This window comes from Schistocerca cancellata, chromosome 4 (genome assembly GCF_023864275.1).
Source record: "Schistocerca cancellata isolate TAMUIC-IGC-003103 chromosome 4, iqSchCanc2.1, whole genome shotgun sequence".
NCBI classification, from domain to species: domain Eukaryota; kingdom Metazoa; phylum Arthropoda; class Insecta; order Orthoptera; family Acrididae; genus Schistocerca; species Schistocerca cancellata.
Window position 1 is genome coordinate 660,370,051 of NC_064629.1, and position 21,689 is coordinate 660,391,739.

General features: G+C 42.9%; 1 protein-coding gene across 1 annotated transcript in view; it reads left to right on the top strand.

The window, feature by feature from the left end:
* Positions 1-21,689, top strand: part of LOC126183644 (protein Hook homolog 3-like) — a 177,463-nt gene that overhangs the window by 81,560 nt on the left and 74,214 nt on the right. Inside the window, exon 5 of the mRNA XM_049925784.1 lies at positions 8,734-8,814. Within this exon, the coding sequence (XP_049781741.1) occupies positions 8,734-8,814 (81 nt within the window). The remainder of the gene's footprint in view (positions 1-8,733; positions 8,815-21,689) is intronic.

A 21,689-nucleotide genomic window follows, 5' to 3' on the forward strand; every position in this document is an offset into this window, starting at 1 on the left:
CCCCTCCCTCCCATCAGTGTATGTGGGTTTTAAGTCACTAAGTAAAGCAGTCATCGATCTGAAGATTGTTTTGAACACCACATTGCTATACTAGGCATGGTCCTGTTGAGGGTGGTATGCCATTGCCTACATCAGGAACCTTTGTACTGAAATACCCAGCTACTTATAGAGGGATCTCTCTGACCCCATGGCTGAGTGGCCAGCACGTCTGACTGCCATGCAGTGGGTCTGGGTTCGATTCCCAGCTGGGTTGCAGATTTTCTCCACTCGGGGCCTGTGTATTGTGTCCATCATCATCATCATCATCATCGACACACAAGTCACCCATTGTGGCGTCAACTGAAAAGACTCGCAACTTGATGGCCAAACTTCACTAGTTGGGGACTCCGTGCCATCAATGCGATACAGCCATTTCATTTCATGTCAGAAGGGATCTACAATTTAACATGGATTCCAAACCACTGTGCAGCTAGGCATTTTTCACATCAACTAACATTGCCAGAAGTGAAAGACATGATAAGTGATAGATACAAATCCTAATATTGACTGGAGATCGAACTCAAGACCTTCGGATTTATAGTCTGACACTTCACCACTGAGCCTACCAAGCTGTTATTGTTTGATAAGAAAGCAACTGTAAAATAACTGCAGACCAACACACTAAGCTGATGATGAGCTGGGTTTGATGTGTATTTTGAGAACGAGTGTTTGAACTTATCCCATGATTTCTGTCAGTTTTAGAGTAGATGTCTCATCAGTTTTTACTAAAATGAATAGTGAGTGACATGTGTTTGGTACATTCTCTATTTCACGCTATACTAAATCTTCTTTCCCTTTGTATTTTAACTTATGTGTTGAATTGTTCATTTTTTGAGATGAGTGTGTGTGTGTGTGTGTGTGTGTGTGTGTGTGTGAGAGAGAGAGAGAGAGAGAGAGAGAGAGAGAGAGAGAGAGAGATCGAGATCATAAATGTGGATGTGATTTTTCTGTCATGTGCATATGTGGACATGCTTACATGGGCATGTGCATACATGTATATGTCTATAAATGAATGATTTGATTCTTTTTAGGTTTTAATGTAACATTATCAACCTTTTCAACCATATTAATGTTAAAGTATTTTATCTTGGCCACTGGACCACAAGTCTGTTATGAACCTGATCACCCTACATATATATCATTGTCATCACCATTAGTAAGCTAATAGACTGTTTTTATTACTCATTAGTTTTATTCATGCTATATTCACTTCCTTTTTCAATAAATATTTTGCTATATCGTTGTTTCTCATATGCATGATTTTTTTATCAGTTCATTATGTGAATCTTGTTTGGAGGGTTAAAATCATGATTATTGATATAGATACTCTACAGGATACTCTGTAACTCGAATTCTGAAACTACTAGAGCTCTATTAATTTCTAAAACCAAATGTTAATAGTTGGGGTGTCAGTGCACCATAATTAAAATATATCGTTGTACAACACATAGTTCAGGAGATATGGTGTTATAAGCACTGAGATGCATCAAAAACTGCCCCATCATACATGATGTTTTAATTTATTACTTCTTTACTACTAACTCTGTTTGTAACAGACAGTATCCACACATATCACTTGATGTACTTGCGAAATTGTATCATTGTAGGCCACACAGTTCAGGAAATATGACATCATTAACATTGAGCCACATGAAAACGAAACTGCAAGACGAAATTTGGTAGAGGTACAAGGGAAATGTGTGTACAAATATGTGTGGAAGATATTAAATATATCTGACATGCATATGTGGACAAAACCATCGATAAAGAGCTCCTTGTAAACTCCTGGATCAATTTCAACCAAACTTGGTACACATATTACTTACTATCTGGAAAGAAATATTATGGGGGTAAGAACCAGCAACCTCCTATTGGGGCGCATGTGATAATGCAGAGAGAGGTGAGGGGAGGAGAAGATGGACAGAGAGAGAGAGAGAGAGAGAGAGAGAGAGAGAGAGAGGAGAGGGGGGGGGGGGGGATGGATAGAAAAAGTGAAGAGGAGGAGCTGTACAGAGAGAGAAGGGAGGAGGAGATGGACAGCAAAAGGGGGGAAGGGGGGGGGAGAACAAGATGGACGGAGAGAGTGGGAGGAGATGGACAAAGAGAAGGAGAAGGGAGAGAAGGGGATGGACTTTCTTTTTTATAAGAGGTGGAGCCCCTCCACGCCCACACTGGCATGATGGCCAACACAAAAGGTCTACTGCCATCTCTGCATAAGGGTTAGTATTCACTAAAGTGAGGTGTCGCAGGATGTGGGTACTGCGATGTTTGTGTACGTCTGGTTAGGATTAACCATTAATACGTGCTCATCTGGAGATAGATTGGTCGAAATCTGACAAAGGGTAGCGGTTTGAAGGGCAGGGGAAAAAAAGTGCCAAGGCAAGAGTCAAGGGAAGAAAACCTCTGCGAAAGTTAGGTCGGGTGGTAAGAGCAGTAGCAGTTGTCTTGCTGCCTGTGATAGGTTGTGCAAGGATAGGCTTTGTTAGTAGTGGGTATCATGCATGTCGATACCTTGACGTTGTGCGTTTGTGCTGCTCGACGGCTGGCGCTGGGTGCTGGTACAGAGTCCTCGTTCAGCGTCAGCAACCTGCAACAGTTAGGTTTGTTATCGATCTTGTGTCTGATAGGTCATATACCGGAGGCACAGTGTGAGGAAATGTTGGCAGATTGTTTGTGCGTCTGTGGGCGAGCTCGTCGGTGTCCCTGCTGTGGCCTATTGGTTGGCTCTAATAGCAGCTGGTAGTTGCCAGTCAGTGTTGCTGATATGCAGGGGCTTGCCGACGTTTGTCGCTGTTTGCGTATGTTAGTTTACCATAGGTGGCTATGCCCTAGCTAGCAGTGTCTTTGGCGGCTTGTGCTTCCACCTGTGGTTGTGATCGTAGTTTCCCAGAGTGAGGATGAAAGGATTGTTCGAGTGTCTCGAGTTCCTGTATAGTCGTGTGGCATGTTTTTTGAATACTTCCTTGAGGGTATCAAGGCGGTATTCATGGTGAAGATCCAAGGTGCGTGTGTAGCGTGGAGCATTGCTAATGATTCATAGCACCTTGTTCTGTATGATCTGCAGGCGGTGCAGTCATGTAGGAGCTGCATATCCCCAGACGGAAGCTGCGTACATCATCAGAGGTCTAATCAGTGTCATGTATATGGACCTCGACACCCTCCTATTCAGTGTGCTTTCCCTGTTGAGCATTGGGTAGAGCTGTTTGAGCCTCGCGTGCGCTCGGTTGGCAACGTATTCGATGTGGTCCCCCCATGTAAGTTTCCGGTCCAGCCAGACACCAAGGTACCTGACTTTCTCTCGGAAACGTATTGGGCGTGTATGTAGTGTTATTGGTCTACAGTGTTGGTGTTTTCGCAGTAGTTTCGGTCTGCGTGTGAACAGAACTGCTTCGCACTTGTCGACGTTTACTTTAATACGCCATCGCTCCAACCAAGGCTCAGCTGTTCTGAGTGCTGTCTGTATTCGTGAATTGATGTTCGACGGTTTCCAGTCTTGCGCGAGGATGGCTGTGTCATCCGCGTAGACGGCTAACGTCGTGTTTTGTGTCGCTGGGAAGTCATTATTGTACAGGTTAAACAAGATGGGCCCTAGGATGCTCCCTTGGGGTACTCCAGCTTGGATACCGTGTTGTGTTGATTGTTTATCCTGCACGTTAGTGTTGAAACATCTGTTCGTGAGATATGAGTGTATGAGACGTACGAGTCCGTCCGGGAAACCAGCTTCGCTTAGTTTGTGTATGAGTCCGTTGTGCCAGAGACGATCGAAAGCCTTTTCGATGTCTAGGAACACGGCCTCTGTGGCTTTGTTCATGTTGTAGCCGTGTGTTATATGTTCGACTACGCGGAGGAGTTGTTGTGTTGTCGAGTGGTGATTCCTAAAGCCGAATTGCTCCGGTCTTAGGGTGTCGTTGGCGATGCAATGCCTAGTGATACATTTTAGTATTACCTTCTCAACAATCTTGCTGAGCGAACACGGCAGACTGATGGGTCAGTAATTTTGTGGGAGGGAGTGGTCTTTCCCTGGCTTCCTGAACATCAGGACCTTGGCCGCCTTCCAAAAGTCAGGGAAGTGTTGGTGTGTCAGGATGGCATTCGTTAAGTGTGTGAGGTATTCTACGGCTTTATCCATGAACTCCTGGAGGACATGGTTTTGAATGCCATCAGGCCCAGGGGCTTTTCTAGTGTTGGTGTGCTTGATAGCCCATGTGATTTCATTTGTGCTAGTACGTCTTATTTCGTTGCATGAGGGCTGGGCTACAAGTCGTGTAACCTCCTGGTCTGTTTCAAGTGTGAATGCTGGGTCTGAAGGAACCAGATTCGGCATGAAGGACGCTGCAAGTGTTGTGGCCATAAGCTCTGCCTTTTCTGTCGCGGAGTAGGCCGGGCCGTCTGGTCCTTGTAACGTGGGAATGTAATGTTTCTCCCTGGTGAAGTGTCTGGCCAGCTGCCACATGCCAGGACGTGTGGTATCCAGCCCAGCGAGTTTCTGTCCCCATTGCTCGTTTCTGAATATTTGTATTTTATTCCGTATTATACCCTGGAGTCTGTTGACGTGCAGTTTATAGAACAGGCGCCTGGTACGCTGCCAGTATCTCCTGAGGCGGTTCCTCATTGAGATAAGGCCCAGGATTTCCTGGGACAGGGCCGTCGAGTGTTGTCTTGGTGTTGTAAATGGAATGGCGTCAGTCATTGCGTCTTGGACGGCAGCTGTGAGAGCCTCCACAGCCTCATCGATTTGCTGTGTGTTAATTTCGTGAGTGTCAGGAATGCGACTATCAAGCGTTTCCTTGAACAGTGTCCAATTCGCACGCTTGTAGTTAAGCAACCTGCGTGGTTCGATGTCCTGCAGTGTCTCTTCCATGTGCAGTATTACAGGCATGTGGTCTGAGTCCAGATTGTTTTCAACCATTAGGTTGAGTGTGCATGTGATGCCCTTTATGAGGGCTATGTCTAACACGTCTGGCCTATGTCGAGCCTGTGTAGGCACGAACGTGGGAACGTCCGGCCCAAGTATAATGTAGTTTCGACCTAGTGCGTGTTCGTACAGTTTCTTGCCGTTGGAGGTTTGTATTTGTGAGTTCCAATCAGGGTGTTTTGCGTTGAGGTCTCCAGCGGCAATTACCCGCGGTGCTATGTTGAGTACTGTGCTGATATCGCGTGTTACTATGTTTTTAGGAGGATTGTATATCGATACCAGTGTGGTGTTGGCTCCGTTGAACGTGACCCTGACGGCCGTAGCCTCTAGTCTTTCAAGTGCTGGGAGCTCGATGTTCGTGTGTTCTGTGTCTCTGTGTATGATGATTGCCGTGCCGCCTCCCCTCCTGCCATCCGCTCGGTCGGTACGATAGACACAATACCCTGGGAAGTTTAGTTGTTTGTGAGGTGTAAGCAGTGTTTCGTTCACAAGAGCGATTCGGATACCCTTTTGCTCCATGAACGCGGCCGTTTCGGCTTTTTTGCTTGCGATCCCGTTGGCATTCCAAAACAGGATCTGTGAGATTGTGTTTAAGTCTGCGTTTCGGGGCTGGTGTGGTGTATTATCCATGTAGTAGTGTAAAAAGCGGTGTGATAGTGGCTTGGAAGCTAGTCCAGTTGAGCGTACCCGACATGAAATGCGTGAAGAGTTGTGAGACACACCCCATAATCTTCGTGACTATTTCAGTGGTTGTGCATCCGGGGAATAATGTTTCCATTATTCTCTGAAATGTTGTCATAATGTTGGTCATGTTGGCCTGCGAGTTATTGGTCGTTTTAGCGGCCGCTTGTTCCAGTGTTTGCATCTGGTGAGGGCTGGCCTGAGTGTCGGCTGTTCGTGTGGCAGTTGTGGGCGCCTGTGCATTCTCTGTGGTGAGTGGGTGTGTTGTGTGGGTTGTTGAGTTGGTGTCCGGGTTGTGTTCGTGAGTGTTGGTGTCCTATTGTCTGTATACTTGTTGTGGTGTGGTCGTGTTCCTCGTGCTGCGGCTGTTTCTCCTTCTCCTCCTCCTCTGGTGCTGTGGTCGTCCCTGTGTAGGTGTGTTTTCTGTAGCCTGTGGTGGGCTGCAGTCCGCGATCTCAGGGGATAGGGTGGTGTTGTTGCTGGTTTCGTGTGGTGTGCCCGGTGCGGGTGTGGTGTCAGGTGTTGTGTTTGTCTGTTGCTGGGGGTGTTTGCCGAGCGTGTTCTGAGCTCTGAGGCTCCTCTGACCGTCCCGCACTGCTGGGGTTGCCAGCGACCACTCCAGCGAAGGATATTCCACTTCTTACTGGGCGCGGGGGCGGTTTTGGAACCGTGATGGCGGTAGTTTCGCATGTTTCGCGATTTTGCACCTCAGAGCTGCTTTGTAAGCAATGCACCCTCTGTAGTTTTCCGGATGGGCAGCACCACAGTTGGCACACTTGCGAGGTGCTGTATGGGGGAGTTTGCAGCGGTGGGTCGTGTGACCGCCAGCGCAAATGCGGCAGCGGGGTGCGAGACCGCATCTGATACCCGCGTGCGCAAAGCGCTGGCAGTTGTGGCATTGTTAGGGGGTGCGCAGCGTGTTGTAAATCTCTACATTGACGAACATGTGAAGAAATAGCTTTAACTTCAGCAGGTCACGGCACTTGGCCGTGTCGGCCAATTCCGCCATGTAGTTATGAGACGGTCTTGCTGTGCCGAACTCTGACATTCGGTTTAGCTGAATGCACTCCCACCCGAGAGCAGAGAGTTCATTGTGTACTGTGTCGGTCGGGTTTCGTGAGTCTATCCCCTTTATCACATACTGCTGTGTTTTTTCCAGGACTGTCCTGTACGTGAAGTGCTCTACCTTCCTTTCTTTAAGAAAGTCCAGTAGATTTGAGTAGTCTGACTTGTTCGCCACGTACAGTGCGGCGTGTTCCCCAGTGAGCTTAGAGTAGTATGTTGTGGGGCTGTGTTGATTGTTAAATTCCTTGTTTAGGAGACTTAGGTCTCCGTAGTTGTGTATGATGACTGGTGGGAAGCCAGTCGCGGTGTTGTTTGTGTTCTGTGTAGCTGCTTGTATATTTGTGGTTGCTGCAGTCACAGGGTTGTTTGTGTTGGTCCCTGTGTTGCCTTTGTTGTTGGTTCGCGATGTAGATGGTGTTGGCAACAGCACTCGGCTGTTGCCTCGTGAGTTTGTGGGCTCACTTGTTTGCGTATTTGGCGGCTGTTTGCGTCGTGGGCCGACCTGCTGCCACGGCCCGTCTTCGTCTGTGTTGGTTGAGTCCTCCATCGGCTCTGGCTCCGGTTCCGTTGGTGCCTGGGCCGCCAGAGGTGAAATAGGGGGCATGTCCTTCGGTTTATCAGCAGGTGCCTGTGTGTGTGGTGTGGGTGTTTCTGTCTGTGTGTTTTCACTGCCCATCAGCTCTGCGATCAGCTCCTGCTGTTCCGCGATCTGTTTGTCCTTCAAGGCAACCTGCTCTTGGAAGGTGGACAGTGAGATGGAAATCATGGCAGGAGTAGCTGGCATTTTCGCCTCTTGTGCTGCAGCTGTGCTGCGGGTAAGTGGTGGGGAAGCACAGGAAAGATCGGACATCTTTGATGTTTCGGGAGTTTTTATTTGGATAGGGAAGGATGCACGACAATTTTGCAGTTTTCACAAAACGACAATATTCGCTTTTTGGCGAAAGCGCTGTGTATCGTGTTCCTGCAGAAGAGGGTTGTCCCTACGACCTATCTGCGCGGAGTGCAATGCGCGGCGCAAGAGAGCGCGGGTTGAAGACAGCGGCCTACAGTGCGCAGGGTTATCCGACGTGAATGGGTCCCTGACACTGAGATTACTTTACCAAAGAACGGGAGAGTCCCGCTGGGGAGGTTTGCAACCGAAGTTGCAGGAAGTTGAGCCGAAACTCTTGCCACTTAGCGCCCGGGAGCGTTAAGCGGCTTGGGCTAGTTCGTGCCGCTCAGTAGATCGTCACCGGCAGCTATGCCAGTTGCAGCTTATTTGAGACCACTCCGAGGAGCCAGGTGCAGAGAGCAACATTCCGCTCGGGTCGGCTGCTCGACTGCTAGAGGTACAAGGGAAATGTGTGTTCAAATATGTGTGGAAGATATTAAATATATGTGACATGCATATGTGGACAAAACCATCGATAAAAAGCTCCTTGTAAAATCCTGGATCAATTTCAACCAAACTTGGTACACATATTACTTACTATCTGGAAAGAAATATTGGGGGGGGGGGGGGGGGGTGTAAGAACCAGCAACCTCCTGTTGGGGCACATGTGATAATGCAGAGAGAGGTGAGGGGAGGAGAAGGGGCCCGTTCACGTCGGATAACCCCGCACACCGTAGGCCGCTCTCTTCAACAGAGAGAGAAGGGAGGAGGAGATGGACAGCAAAAGGGGGGAAGGGGGGGGGGGAGAACAAGATGGACGGAGAGAGTGGGAGGAGATGAACAAAGAGAAGGGGATGGACTTGGGGGGGGGGGAGATGGACAGAGAGGATCCAGAGGAGATGGGCAAAGAAAAGATACAAAGGAGGAGCAGATGGACAGAGAGAATTGAGAGGAGCAGAGGGCAGGAGATGATGGACTAATAGAAGATTGGAATAAATACATACCCGGTCAATGCCGGGTACTCAGCTAGTATGTCTTAAATTGTACCAAGGACATGCCCCTTTTGTTAGGTTATCATTTTGTGTATTGTGTATGTGGATACTATGTTTTCCCATGTCTCCCATTGGTTTCTTTTACATTCAAGACATTGTTTTATTTTCAGGAGAAAAATGTGATGCTGCAGAGTTGGGGCGCTTGTTGCAGCTTATTTTGGGATGTGCAGTTAACTGCAACCAGAAGCAAGGTATTGTTGGATGCTTGTCTGCATAGTCATGTTATTATATGCAGATGGTGTTTGTAGTTTCATATTTTGTCTGCTCTTGATTCATAGTCCATAGTGATACTTAAGTCAACAGAAGATGTTTCAATTGTGAATACTAGATTTTTGGCATATAACTAATACTTGTGATGCAGTGTTATATAAGTTCCTGAAAGAAAACAAAACATTATACTAAAACCAGGAATGTTAAATGTGAGAGTGAAATTAATGCTCAAAACAACAACAATCTGAATCCCACAGTGTAGGAATTTACTTCGTTTTATGTGGATTAATAATAACCAAGGAAAAGGTGGCACATTAGTAGGAATCATCTGGACATTTGCATGTAATCATTTGGGAAAACTTTGGAAAACTCAAATATAGATGCCAGGTTCATGTAAACATACGTGAATCCTCTTTATATGAACAGTTCTTGTATTTTGAGATATATTTTAGCTTCTTACAATTACAAGGGGCATTTAGTAAGTAATACAACACTTTTTTTTCCTCAGCCGATTCTGGTTGAAAAATGCAGAATTTGTTGTGGAATATCATGGAATGTTCCCACTTCAGCCCCTGTAGTTTCATGACATTTCAGTTCGTGTTAGCACTACACATAGTCTTCAAAATGGTGTCTGTAATAGAGGTGCTTTCCAATCAGAGAGCTGCTATTGAGTTTCTTTTGGCAGAAAACCAGAGCATCACAGATATTCGTAGGCACTTGCAGAATGTCTAAGGAGACCTGGCAGTAAACAAAAGCCACTGAGTCATTGGGCAAGGTGTCTGTCATCATCGCAACAAAGTTGCGCAAACCTGTTTGATCTTTCGCATGTTGTCCGGCCTCACATAGATGTGACTCTGGCAGTGCTGGAACGCATGAACACTCTCACTTGAAGTTATCAGCAAATCACAAACAAACACCTCGCTGCTCAAAAGGATGTCTGTTGGTAGCGTTGACACACTTGTCCACCAGTTGGAGTACTCAAAGATGTGTGCCCACTGGGTTGCTTGCCATCTAATAGAAGTCCATAAAGAGCAACGAAGGACCACCTGTGCAGAATTGCTTGCACATTATGAGGCTTATCATGACAACTTTTTCTCAAACATCTTCACAGGCGATGAAACTTGGGTTCATCACTTCAAAACGGCAATCCGTGGAGTGATGCCACACCACTTCTTCCCTAAAGAAAAAGTTCGAACTCGCCCCCTCAGCTGGTCAAATCATGGCAATGGTCTTCTGGGACTCTGAAGGGGTTATGCTGTTTGATACCCTCCCTCATGGTGCAACAATCAACTCTGAAGTGTATTGTACTATCCTCAGGAAATTTAAAAAACGACTTCACCTTGTTTGTCACCACAAAAATCCAAACTAACTCCTCCTCCTCCATGACAACGCAAGGCTTCACACAAGTCTGTGCATCCAAGAGGAGCTCACAGAACTTTGTTGGACTGTTCTTTCTCATTCACCCTATAACCCAATTTCACACCTTCTGACTTTCACCTGTTTGACCCAATGAAGGATGCACTCAGCATGTGGGTGATGGGGTGGTTATTGATGCAGCAAGACATTTGCTCTGACGTCGACCAGTAGAGTGATACCATGTGGGTATACAAGCCCATCCGGAAAGGTGGCATAAGGCCTTCACAGTTAATTGAGGTTATGCTGAAAAATAGGGTTTTGTAGCCAGAGGAGTGGGGAATAATATGATGTATTGGGATCCTGATTAAACGAACCTGTGTTGTATACTTATTGAACATCCCCCGTATAATCCTGTGTGATGTGTGTCCTCTGCTATGCTGTTGTGGTATAGCATGATACTTATTAATTAGACCAATTCCTTTGTCCTGCAGTTATTTAACATTTATTATTTTTGGAAGGTTCTGGAACTTACTTATTTATGCCATGTTCTAATTTGATAGAACATTTTTCGTGTGTGTATGTAAGAGCACTGTCTGCTGAGGTGGGGAACACAGGGTTATCTGTACTATTGTGTGTGCTTAACCTGTGATTACTCTGGATGAGTTAACGCGTCATGCTCCACCACTCCCTAGGTGCTGTGGATGTGTTCAAGTACAGCCTCTGGGTTTTCCTTAAGTACTATTGATGTGTTGATGTATCCAGTTCCACTAGTTATCTCATTGCTTTGGATGAGCTTAAGTGTGCTTAGCTGAAGGTACCTGCATGCTCTAGATGTGTTTACACCCAATGCTGAACTTCTGCACCATTATTCTAGATATTTTCAGAATTCCAGGTGCATAGTTCGAGAGTGCATCTACATTTTCTGCTATGGTCCCTCTCTGCAGATTTCAACTTTGTGTTGCGTGTTTTTATCAGTATTAACTTTGCATTCATCTTTTCTGTGAGAGAAATGTCACGTCACTGTGGTTACATAGATAAAAAGCTCCTGGCGACTCACTAGCAGTGAAAGCAAGTGTCAATTCTCTGATGTCTATAGCAGTGACGAGTCTTCAACAGAATCTCAGAGTAACAGTCCTCAGCGATGTACATCAGCTGGTACAGCACACTAGTTGATGCTTCCACAAGAGGTGTGGTCAGCAGATAGTCAGAATCCAAAGGATCAGAAAATGATAGCAAAACACTTTGGAAAAGAGTGTGCCATCACAGCATCCCTTTGATGAGTTGGCTTCAGGGCACAAATATCAACTGGCTAATGACTCAACCATTCTCTCATTTTCTATAATATTCCTGTCAGAAGACCTGTTCTGTTTTATAGCAGACAAAATAAATCGATTTTACAAGTTCACCATGGCAAGTACTCATGAATCTGTGCGTTCTCGAGTTTCAAGGTGGACTGATACTGGATTTTAGGAACTTTATTTTTTTGTTGCTATTTGTCTTCTGATGGCTCAACTTAAAAAGCTGAAGATAGTGGTTATTGTTCAATAGATGTACTTTTAACACTCCAGTTTTCAGCAAAATTATGTGCTAAAACCATTTTGTTTTACTTCTGAAGATGTTATGTTTTAGTGACAATTGTGCTTGCACTGGAGGCAACACTTTGTTTAAAAGTACAAGGTGTACGTCTTTGCTTCTGCCGTTTACTGATAGGTGGTGACAACGGTAAGTAGTGGTCAAAAGAAACAGAACACAGGCATCAGGCAGTTAGCTTGGACCTCGATCAACATAACCTGATTCAAACATTAGTCAATTTGTGTCTGCATCGTAAAGTTATTTTTGATTGAAAATGTCAGTTTACGAGCCTAATTCTCATCATTTGCGGGAGGTGTTACTGTTTTGTTTCAATATGAAGAAAACAGTGGCTTAGTCTCATTGAATGCTTCCAAGTACGTATGGTAAGGATGCTATTAGTGACAGAATGTGTCGTGAGTGGTTTCAACATTTCAAGAACGGTGATTTTAACGTTGTAGATTGGCATAGTGGTGAAAGAGAGAATGTTTTCGAAGATGCAGAATTGGAGACATTGCTGAGTGAAGACTCATGTCAAACTCAAGAAGAATTGGCATGATTAGTGGGAGTGACACAGCAAGCCATTTCAAAATGTCTCAAGGCTATGGGCATGATTCAGAAAGAAGAAACTTGGGTCTCATGTGAGCTGAAACCAAGAGACGTTGAGCGGTGTTTGTGTGCTTGTGAACAGTTGCTTCAGAGGCATAAATAGAAGGGATTTCTGCTGCGCTTTGTGACTGTGGACAAAAAATGGGTTCATTACGATAACCCTAAACGCAAAAAATCATGGGGATATCCTGGTCATGCTTCCACATCGATGGCCAAACCGAATATTCACGGCTCCAAGATCATACTCTGCATTTGGTGGGACCAGCTCGGCATCATGTACTGTGTTTAGATCAACGGGGCATGGCCTGGCTGACCAACACTTCCGATCTCATGAAGAAGTCACAGATTGGATCAATTCGTGGATTGCTTCAAAAGAGGAACAATTTTTTCGACTTGGGATTCGTACACTGCCTGAAAGATGGGAGAAAGTAATTGCCAGCGACGGAAAATACTTTGAATGATACATGTGTAACCAATTTGTTACATTAAAGTCTCAAATGTTGGGGAAAAAATGGTGAAGCAAAGTTGTACACCTTATAGGAATTTTGTTCTTCTTCTTCTTCTTTTTTAAAGTTTGTGTGATGATTTGCAGCACATTTAATCCACATCAGAAGCTTTACATAGTGAAAGTCTCTTGTTCTTCAAAGACCGATTATTTTTTAAACAATTTATTCCATCAAAGCAAAGTAGATTGTGAGTAAAGGCATTTGTACTGCGTGGCTGTCAGACTGGGTATATTTTTGCAACAACAGAAATTGGGTTCCACAATTTTGAGAAAAGGCCATTTAGATCATATTTGAAACAGAGACTTACTCTGAAGTTGATAGTGGTAATCTATCCCAGACCTATTCATCTGGCTTCACAACCACACAACAGCCCCATGTGGCACAGTATGTGACAACAGGCACAAAATGCCATAGCTGCAGAGGTATCTGAAATTAGAAGAAACTGAGTTTAAGTCAACTGACAAAATAGTTACTATCAAGTGATTTTGAGAAATGTGGATGTTTACCACATATAACGAGATACAAATTGTTGAAACAGAGAAGACTGACAGAAATATTGGTGAAAAAATCAATAAACCATAATGTATTGTAGATTGTTAGATGCTACTGAACTCAGTAAGATTAACGTGTTTTTCTGTTTTTGTGTTCTGGATTAATATTTTAAATGATCATGTGGCATCAATGGCCGGAATGCCCCATCTAGGCAAGTTTGGCTGCCGGGTTGCAAGTCTTATTTCAGATGATGCCACATTGGGTGACTTGCATGTCGGTGATGATGAAATGATGATGAGGACAACACAACACACAGTCCACGAGTAGAGAAAAATGTTCATCTTGGCTGGGAATTGAACCCTGGCCCACTGCATGGTAGACAAGCACGTACCAGGTGATGCAGTTTTTAAATGGTTATGATCTCCACATGTCGGTTACAGGGCACTCGCGGAGTTTCACTTGTCTTTGCTTAGGGAAGTTGTAGAAAAATATGCAGCAGAACAGAGAAAAGCTAGCAGAGGAATGTGCTCCAATGACAAGGAACCTCTAAAACTTACAAGGAGGCATTTTCTGTATGATATTGTGAGTGAGCGTTCAAAGTAAAATTCACTAATATGCTCATGTGTGGCTTCTACAAAACAGAACGTGTGCCAGGAAAACAGATACCAATGCAAAACTTGCAATGTACTACTATGTGTTGTACCAGGTTTCAAGACTTACCAGACAAGGAAGCATTATTAATCATTGGAAAGTAAAAATGGTTGTTTCAATGATTTGACACTTCTGAATAAATTATTCAAAAAAAGAAAAGAAACAAGGAATACAAAAATTAAAGAAAGACAATATAAAAAAGTGATTTTTAATTTTGTCAGTGCCAGTCCAAAGCTGAGTATCACAAAAAATGATAGGAAATAGAAACACTGAGAGTAAAAATTATTCAATATACTGTATATATATATATATATATATATATATATATATATATATATATATACTGTACATACATATATACTGTACATAATGTAATTTCACAGCATAAATTGCACCAGGAAAACAAAACTCATACATACATGGCTACTTGCAGTGCTCCACATTGAAGCAAGTATTCAAATGCTTCAAGTTTCTGAGTCTGAAGCACCTCTCCAGATGACGAAATATGCTGGTAACACACAGATATGGTATTTCATGTGCTACAATATCAAGTAAATACACAGGATTAATTCTGCCAGTTAAACCAAAACTACTCATATTTGTCACTTTAAAATGTGATTAAATTATTCCAGCATGGCAGAAACAATTACATTCAGGAATCCTGATTTTTTGGCTGTGAAACTTTCCCAAGGACATAAGGAGGTTTGAAAATACATACTCAGTAATGTAGAAAGTATTCAGACAATTAAGTTTCCTGAGTGTCTTTCCAAATGAAGAATTATGCTGGCAAGAAACAGACTTGCTGTTTCAGATGCACCATATCTGTTTTGTACTTGATGTAATTACACAACATACATATCACCAGTAAATCAAAAATTGTACATATTCATCTGCTTATGATATACTAGGGACATGTAAGAGCATTGCATGTTTTAAAAATAATTCAAAAGCTTAAAGGTTCTGAGTTCAAAGCTTCTCCAGATGAAATAGTGTACTGGCAGCATACTGGCAACAGACAGACTTCATATGCAGTAATATATATTCTGTGTACGAAGTAAATACACAGCATACAAGGTGTCAATTAATAAAAAAAAATTATGCAGAATCCACTATTTATGATGTAATCAAATTATTCTGATATAAGGGAAAATATTTTGTATTTGAAAACTCTGATGTAAGGGAAAAGATTTTGTATTTGAAAACATTGATTTCTGCTCTTGAATTTTGCCAGAGAACAGTTAAGTTTATTTATGTACTAGAAACATATTTAGACACATCAGAAGTGTGTTCCAACAAGCAATTCTTTTCCCTTGTGAATTATTTGTGGATACATTATTGTGCTAGCATGCACCAAGAGCACAGATAAACTGGAGAGAGAGTGGACATACTGATTTACAACATTTAGCTCATAAACTGCCTTCTAAATATACAGCATAGTGCCAGGATCTTGACACAGGTAATACAGCAGGCTGGAAGCACTCACCAAGGGGTTTCAGGTTGGTAGTCGACTTAGGCCATTACAACACCATATTCAACATGGCCAGTGCAACACATCTGTAACAGCAAAAGTGATAATAAATTTGCTTTCATGTGATGTGTTAGTTTTGATTGTCAATCTTATTCGCATAACTAGTACTTAATTCTGGATTCCACTTGACATAATTTGGAGAGGCTGGGTATCTTGATCATTGACAGTGCTGTGGTTGCAATAGGCCTACGCAAAAGCCATTGTCTTCATGAACAGAGACCCAAATTCAGATAGTACATTTAAATTTTCTACAGCCCTTCTTACTGAGCCACCATTGATCAGAAACATCAGTGAGTCAGATGCACATCAGGCATCCACTAGTATTTTTGGGATACATTGGCCAGAGTGCCAAAATGACTGAAGGAATTTGATCAAGGTGCTAAATACAACAGGTAGGGTGACACAAAGTGTCTCCCCAATGTCTGCTTATTATTTGGGTGGTATAGCCCAGCATTGGTTTAACAATGAGGGAAAGATCAAGAGATAGGACAAATTTCAGACAAAAATGAAGAAAACATTTGCCAACAACCAGCAACAGATCCAGATAGCCAAAGAACAATAAAAAGACAGTGTCCAATCCCACGGGGGGTGAGGGGATGACGCAGTTACAGATACAATGTGTCTCTGGCACTGTGTCACACAGTGAACCCAGACATGATGGAAGCCAACAAAGTTTCGCACCTAATGAAGGACATGGCAGAGGAGATCTATCAGGTGCTTATTTTGAAGGATCTCACCAAAACAAAGGACTTCATCTAGCAGAGTGAGCTCATTGACACAATGCCCCACAAAATATTATGAAGATGAAGATGTTCAGCATACTTCAGATTGTTGTACTGATGGCAGTTATGGAATACCATCAGGCCCTCACATCACTAATACAACAAATAGAGAAGAGAGATGAAGGGGAGTTTTAAATGTCAAACCCAGCCAGGAGGAGGTAGTATAGTTAATGCTAGAACAAGGTCCTCCATCATTGCCATGAATTTCTACTAGGCAGATCAACACTAAGGAATGGAGTCAGAAACCCTGGGCTTATACTGCAACCATCAGACAGCATTCAAGTTTCTCAGTGACACAGATGCAATTGGCTCCCTCACTAATTCAGACATCATGCAGAAAAGTGGGCATATAGAGAATGGTGAATAACATGCCAATATGTTTTCATTGTGGACACAATAGTCATTTTATACACTGCCATAAGAAAAGAAAGTGTGTTCAACACTGTCCTCTTTATCTTATCTTCATGGTACTCACGTGCAATGTGTGTTGATGGCAGTTCTGCACTCAGCTTCAAATGCCAGTTCTCTAAATTTTCTCAGTAGTAGTGTTCCTTGAAAGGAACTTCGTCTTCCCTCCAAGGATTCCCATTTGAATCCACAAAGCATCTCCATAACATTTGTGTGTTGTTCAAACTGATTGGTAACAAGTCTAGAGCATGCTTCTGGATTGCATTGATGTATTCCTTGAATCCAACCTTGTATGGATGCCAAACACTCGAGCAGTACCCAAGAATAGGTCTTACTAGCTTCCTATATGCAGTCTCCTTTACATATGACCCACACTTTCCAAAATTCTCCCAATAACAATAAACCAAAGTTGATCAGTCACCTTCTCTACCACAGTCCTCACATCCACGTTCCATTTCGTATCGCTTTGCAGTGTTATGCTCAGATATTTAAATGGCTTGACTTTGTCAAGCAGAACACTACTATTGCTGTATCTGAACATTACAGGTTTGTGTTTCCTACTCATCCACATTAACATACATTTTTCTACATTTAAAGCTAGCTGTCATTCATCACAACTAGAAATTTTGTCCAAGTAATCTTGTATTCTCCTACACTCACTCAACTTCGACACCTTACCGTATACCACAGCATCATCAGCAAACAACTGCGGACTGCTGCCCATCCTGTCCACCAAATCATTTATGTATATAGATAATAATAGCTATCCTATCACACTTCAATAAAGCCCTCCTGATGATACCTTTGTCTCTGATGAACACTTGCTGTCGAGGACATTTGAACAGGATCTAAGCCACTTAAAAACATCTACATCTACATTTATACTCCGCAAGCCACCCAATGGTGTGTGGCGGAGGGCACTTTACGTGCCACTGTCATTACCTCCCTTTTCTGTTCCAGTCGCGTATGGTTCGCGGGAAGAACGACTGTCTGAAAGCCTCCGTGCATGCTCGAATCTCTCTAATTTTACATTCGTGATCTCCTCGGGAGGTATAAGTAGGGGGAATCAATATATTCGATACCTCATCCAGAAACGCACCCTCTCGAAACCTGGCGAGTAAGCTACACCGCGATGCAGAGCGCCTCTCTTGCAGAGTCTGCCACTTGAGGTTGCTAAACATCTCCGTAACGCTATCACTGTTACCAAATAACCCTGTGACGAAACGCGCCACTCTTCTTTGGATCTTCTCTATCTCCTCCGTCAACCCGATCTGGTACGGATCCCACACTGATGAGCAATACTCAAGTATTGTGTGTGCTGAATTGTGTCCCTGATTGCCTATAATCAAGAAAGCATGTCTTCATCAGCCAAGAAAGAAAAATCTTGGTGTATCTGGTTGACAGAAACAGAGTCTGTTCTGATCTAACAAAATTAAGAGCCGTAACTGATTTTTGAGCTCTGCCAAATTTATAATGTGAGAGGCTTGTTCGGTATGTTCTTATACTATAGATACTTCATAAGAAATTTCAGTTGTAAGTCACAACCACTACAAGAACTGCTGCAAGGAGACACCAGATTTTCTTGAATTGAGTAGCATGAAAGAGCTTTCCGGAGACCGTAAGGAGCTACAGTCTCCTCCAGTAGGAAACATAAGAAATTGTATTTGGTGCTGTGAAACCACTCAACACTATAGTATAGTCTGTGAAAGAAGGTCTCTGACAGTTGCAGTGGGCTTGGTGCCTCTGCTATGCATGTCTGCCTCAACTAATCACGGAACGCGATTTTGTATATGGCTATATGGTAGCAATTCATTGTCACAGCTCTACAGACCACTATTGTTTTCCCCTACAAGGTTGGCTACAGCACTGGCAGCTGTCAGAGATACTCTTTCGCCAACTGTACTGTTATTTCATCTATCAGATCTGATGAAATTTCTGTAGCTGTGTTGGACTACATCATCTTTCTGAAGGAACTGTAGCCCCTCATCCAATCCACCATCCATATTAGGTTTCCAACTTGGCAGAAAAGTAAGGAGAAAGAGATAGGGGAACCTCATTGCTGAGATGGCTCTTTAAGAGGGAGAACCTCAGTGCTTTTATTTATAGGAAAAACATTTTAAATTCACTGCCAGTTTTGTGTTACTAGGCCATACCCACCACCACAAGGATGACTACTGGGGATAGAGCCAAAGGACAACTATGTATATTTTTAAATAACTCATAATACTTCACTGCTGTTCCCCTGATTACAGCCATTCAAGCATTTAAAATTAAAATTTATGTAGGACATAGGATAACAGTATGCTCTCTGAACTTATCACAGTGAGAGCATTAGATTAATGGGAGTGCCACAGATCTCATAATACAGCTCCAACGACTATTTCTCTTACTAGGAGATTTTAACATTGTATTAAGGGGCTTATCTTCTGTCAGAACACCTTTTGATAGATATTACCACTGCCAGCCAGGATACAAAATTCTGCTTCTACTTTGTAGCCATACAGAAGGATGGGTTTGGATTCAGCTCCAACAATTCTTAGCCTTATAATTGCCCTTTCTCAGATGAAGTTGGACTTGTTTCTCTGGGGCTCATAATACTACACTCTGTCTTGACTGAATCGGGTACTGTCAGAACTTTTAAATTCAATAACAGGTTTTGCTTGAGGGAGGCAAATTCTCATCACATGTGCAGAATTTGTTAAATTGGCCACCATAATAGGCTGTGGGGTGGGTTGGTATGACGGTAATTCTGGACCAGCATCTACATCTAACCTACGTGCCTAACCCATAACCCACAATGAGGAGTACCAGGTGTAGAAGTATGAAATGCGGATTTTTGTGTCCAAAAAAAAAAAAAAAATATTAAATTCAGAAGAATGATAAATAGTGCTTTATTCAAAGTATGCTCCATCATTTGTTATACTTTTTTCCCATCTTTCAGGCAATTTGTGAATACCATGCCAGTTCAAAGTTTCCCCTTTTGCCACAAACCATTCATCATGCCATTTTTTCACATCTTTGTACAAACCAAAGCACTGCTCAGCAAGTGCGTGACACATCGATGCAAACAAGTGTTTATTGGAAGGAGCCAAGTCTGGTGAGTAAGCCACATCAGGTAGAACTTCCCAGCCAAGTGCTTCCAACATGTTGAGAACTGGTTTTGCCGTATGTGAAGGAGCATTGTCATGAAGAAAAGTAACTTTGTGTTGCCTCTTTCGGTATTGTGGCCTTTTTTTCGAGCTGTTAATGGTTCAGATCAGTCAGTTGTTGGTAATGCTTAGTATTAACTGTGTCCCCAGGTTTTAACAGATCATAATAGACCATGCCCCTCTGGTCCCACCAAACACAGAGCATCATCTTTCTACCAAAGCAATTTGTTCTTGTGGTCAATGTGGATGGATTTTTGTGATTTTCCATTTACCTGTCGTTCAGCTCATGTGTACCCATCTGTCGGTCTTTTGAATCTTTCTCCTCTCATCGTAGCCAATTGAAAACAGCTTGTTGACTAATGCCGAACTTCTTGGTGAGTTGTTTTTGTGTTTGCAAATCATCTTCATTCAACAATGCTTCCAATTCTACATCTTTGTATTTTTTTTTGGCGTTTTTCTACATTCCTTGTTTGCAACATCGAAATCACCATTTTTAAAACACTGAAACCATCATTCACATGTATCTTGCCATGGAGCATGTTTACCATAAGCTTCTCAAAGTAAATTTCCTCTAATGAAAACAAAAAATTAATGCTGTCAGCAAAGGCTCTTTGTTTGGTATAAATTTCGACATGTTGAACACAACAACACAACACTGTGCACACACTTTTCCAGTTTATCACTTGTGCACCTCTGTCACTTGTTGGTGACACAACAAAATGGTGCGGTGTCAAATATTTATGGCACAAACTGCATTGGTGCAAAATCTGTTGTCCGAAATCCACATTTCATGCTTGTACACTGGGTAAATTGCTAAAGAAATGTTTTGCACCACATCCATCAACATGAATACCTGATAACAACTCTAAAATGACTGCTAAACTCGTGGGACTGCTTCTCTGAGACATGCATGGGTATCTGGCCATTCCCACAGTCTTCTACAATGATCATCAGGTTTCAGACAAATCTTGTTCTAGTTGATGAAGAGAACTCAGTGCAAATTATTTAAATCCATCCCTTGTGGATCCATGCTAACTTTCTTTACACATCACAGTGCTGGGGTACTTTGCTATTGTTTGTAATAGACACCAAGATACCAAATAGATTGTGTAGATGCGATTGATTATGGCTTAGGACCACACAGCCCTCTCAGTTATCTCCAATAAGTGTGTGTGCAGTAGTGTTGCATTCTTCTTGGGATACTGACAAACCATAATTTGTAGGGCACTGGAACATGTGATAAATGTTTGGACTGCAAAGTTCCTCGTTTCTCCATCTTCCTTATTGCCCTCCTATTTGTACAGCACTTATAAGAAGAAGATAAAATAATGCAGAACATCTAGTGTGCTGATATAGAGCTCATTGGTATTCAGGAAAATGAATGTGATGGTGTTCCATCAAAGAAAACAAAATCTGAAAATCCTTGTGGCTCAATATTCACCCCATAAATAATACACACCTTGTTGGTGAAATATAAACATTGATGAGAGGAGCAGAATGGCTGGAAGTGATAGACAATAAATATGCTCTGGCATTCCTGCTTTGAGCCTCTCATATGAGATGAATGCCTTCTCCCTTGTGTATGGATAGGTGACAGTTTGATGTACAAGGCTTCTTACTATAAGGTGATGATCCCCAATCCTCTTCCTATTATGTGGTGCTTGTGACATTCATATGTACATATTATAATACAGCATGTTTTGACTGATTGGGTCTGGTATTCTGAGTAGAGGACAGAGGCCAGTTTACCTGTGGACTTGTCCTCTGTTTTAGAAGATATAAGATGAATGGCATGAGATTTAAGAT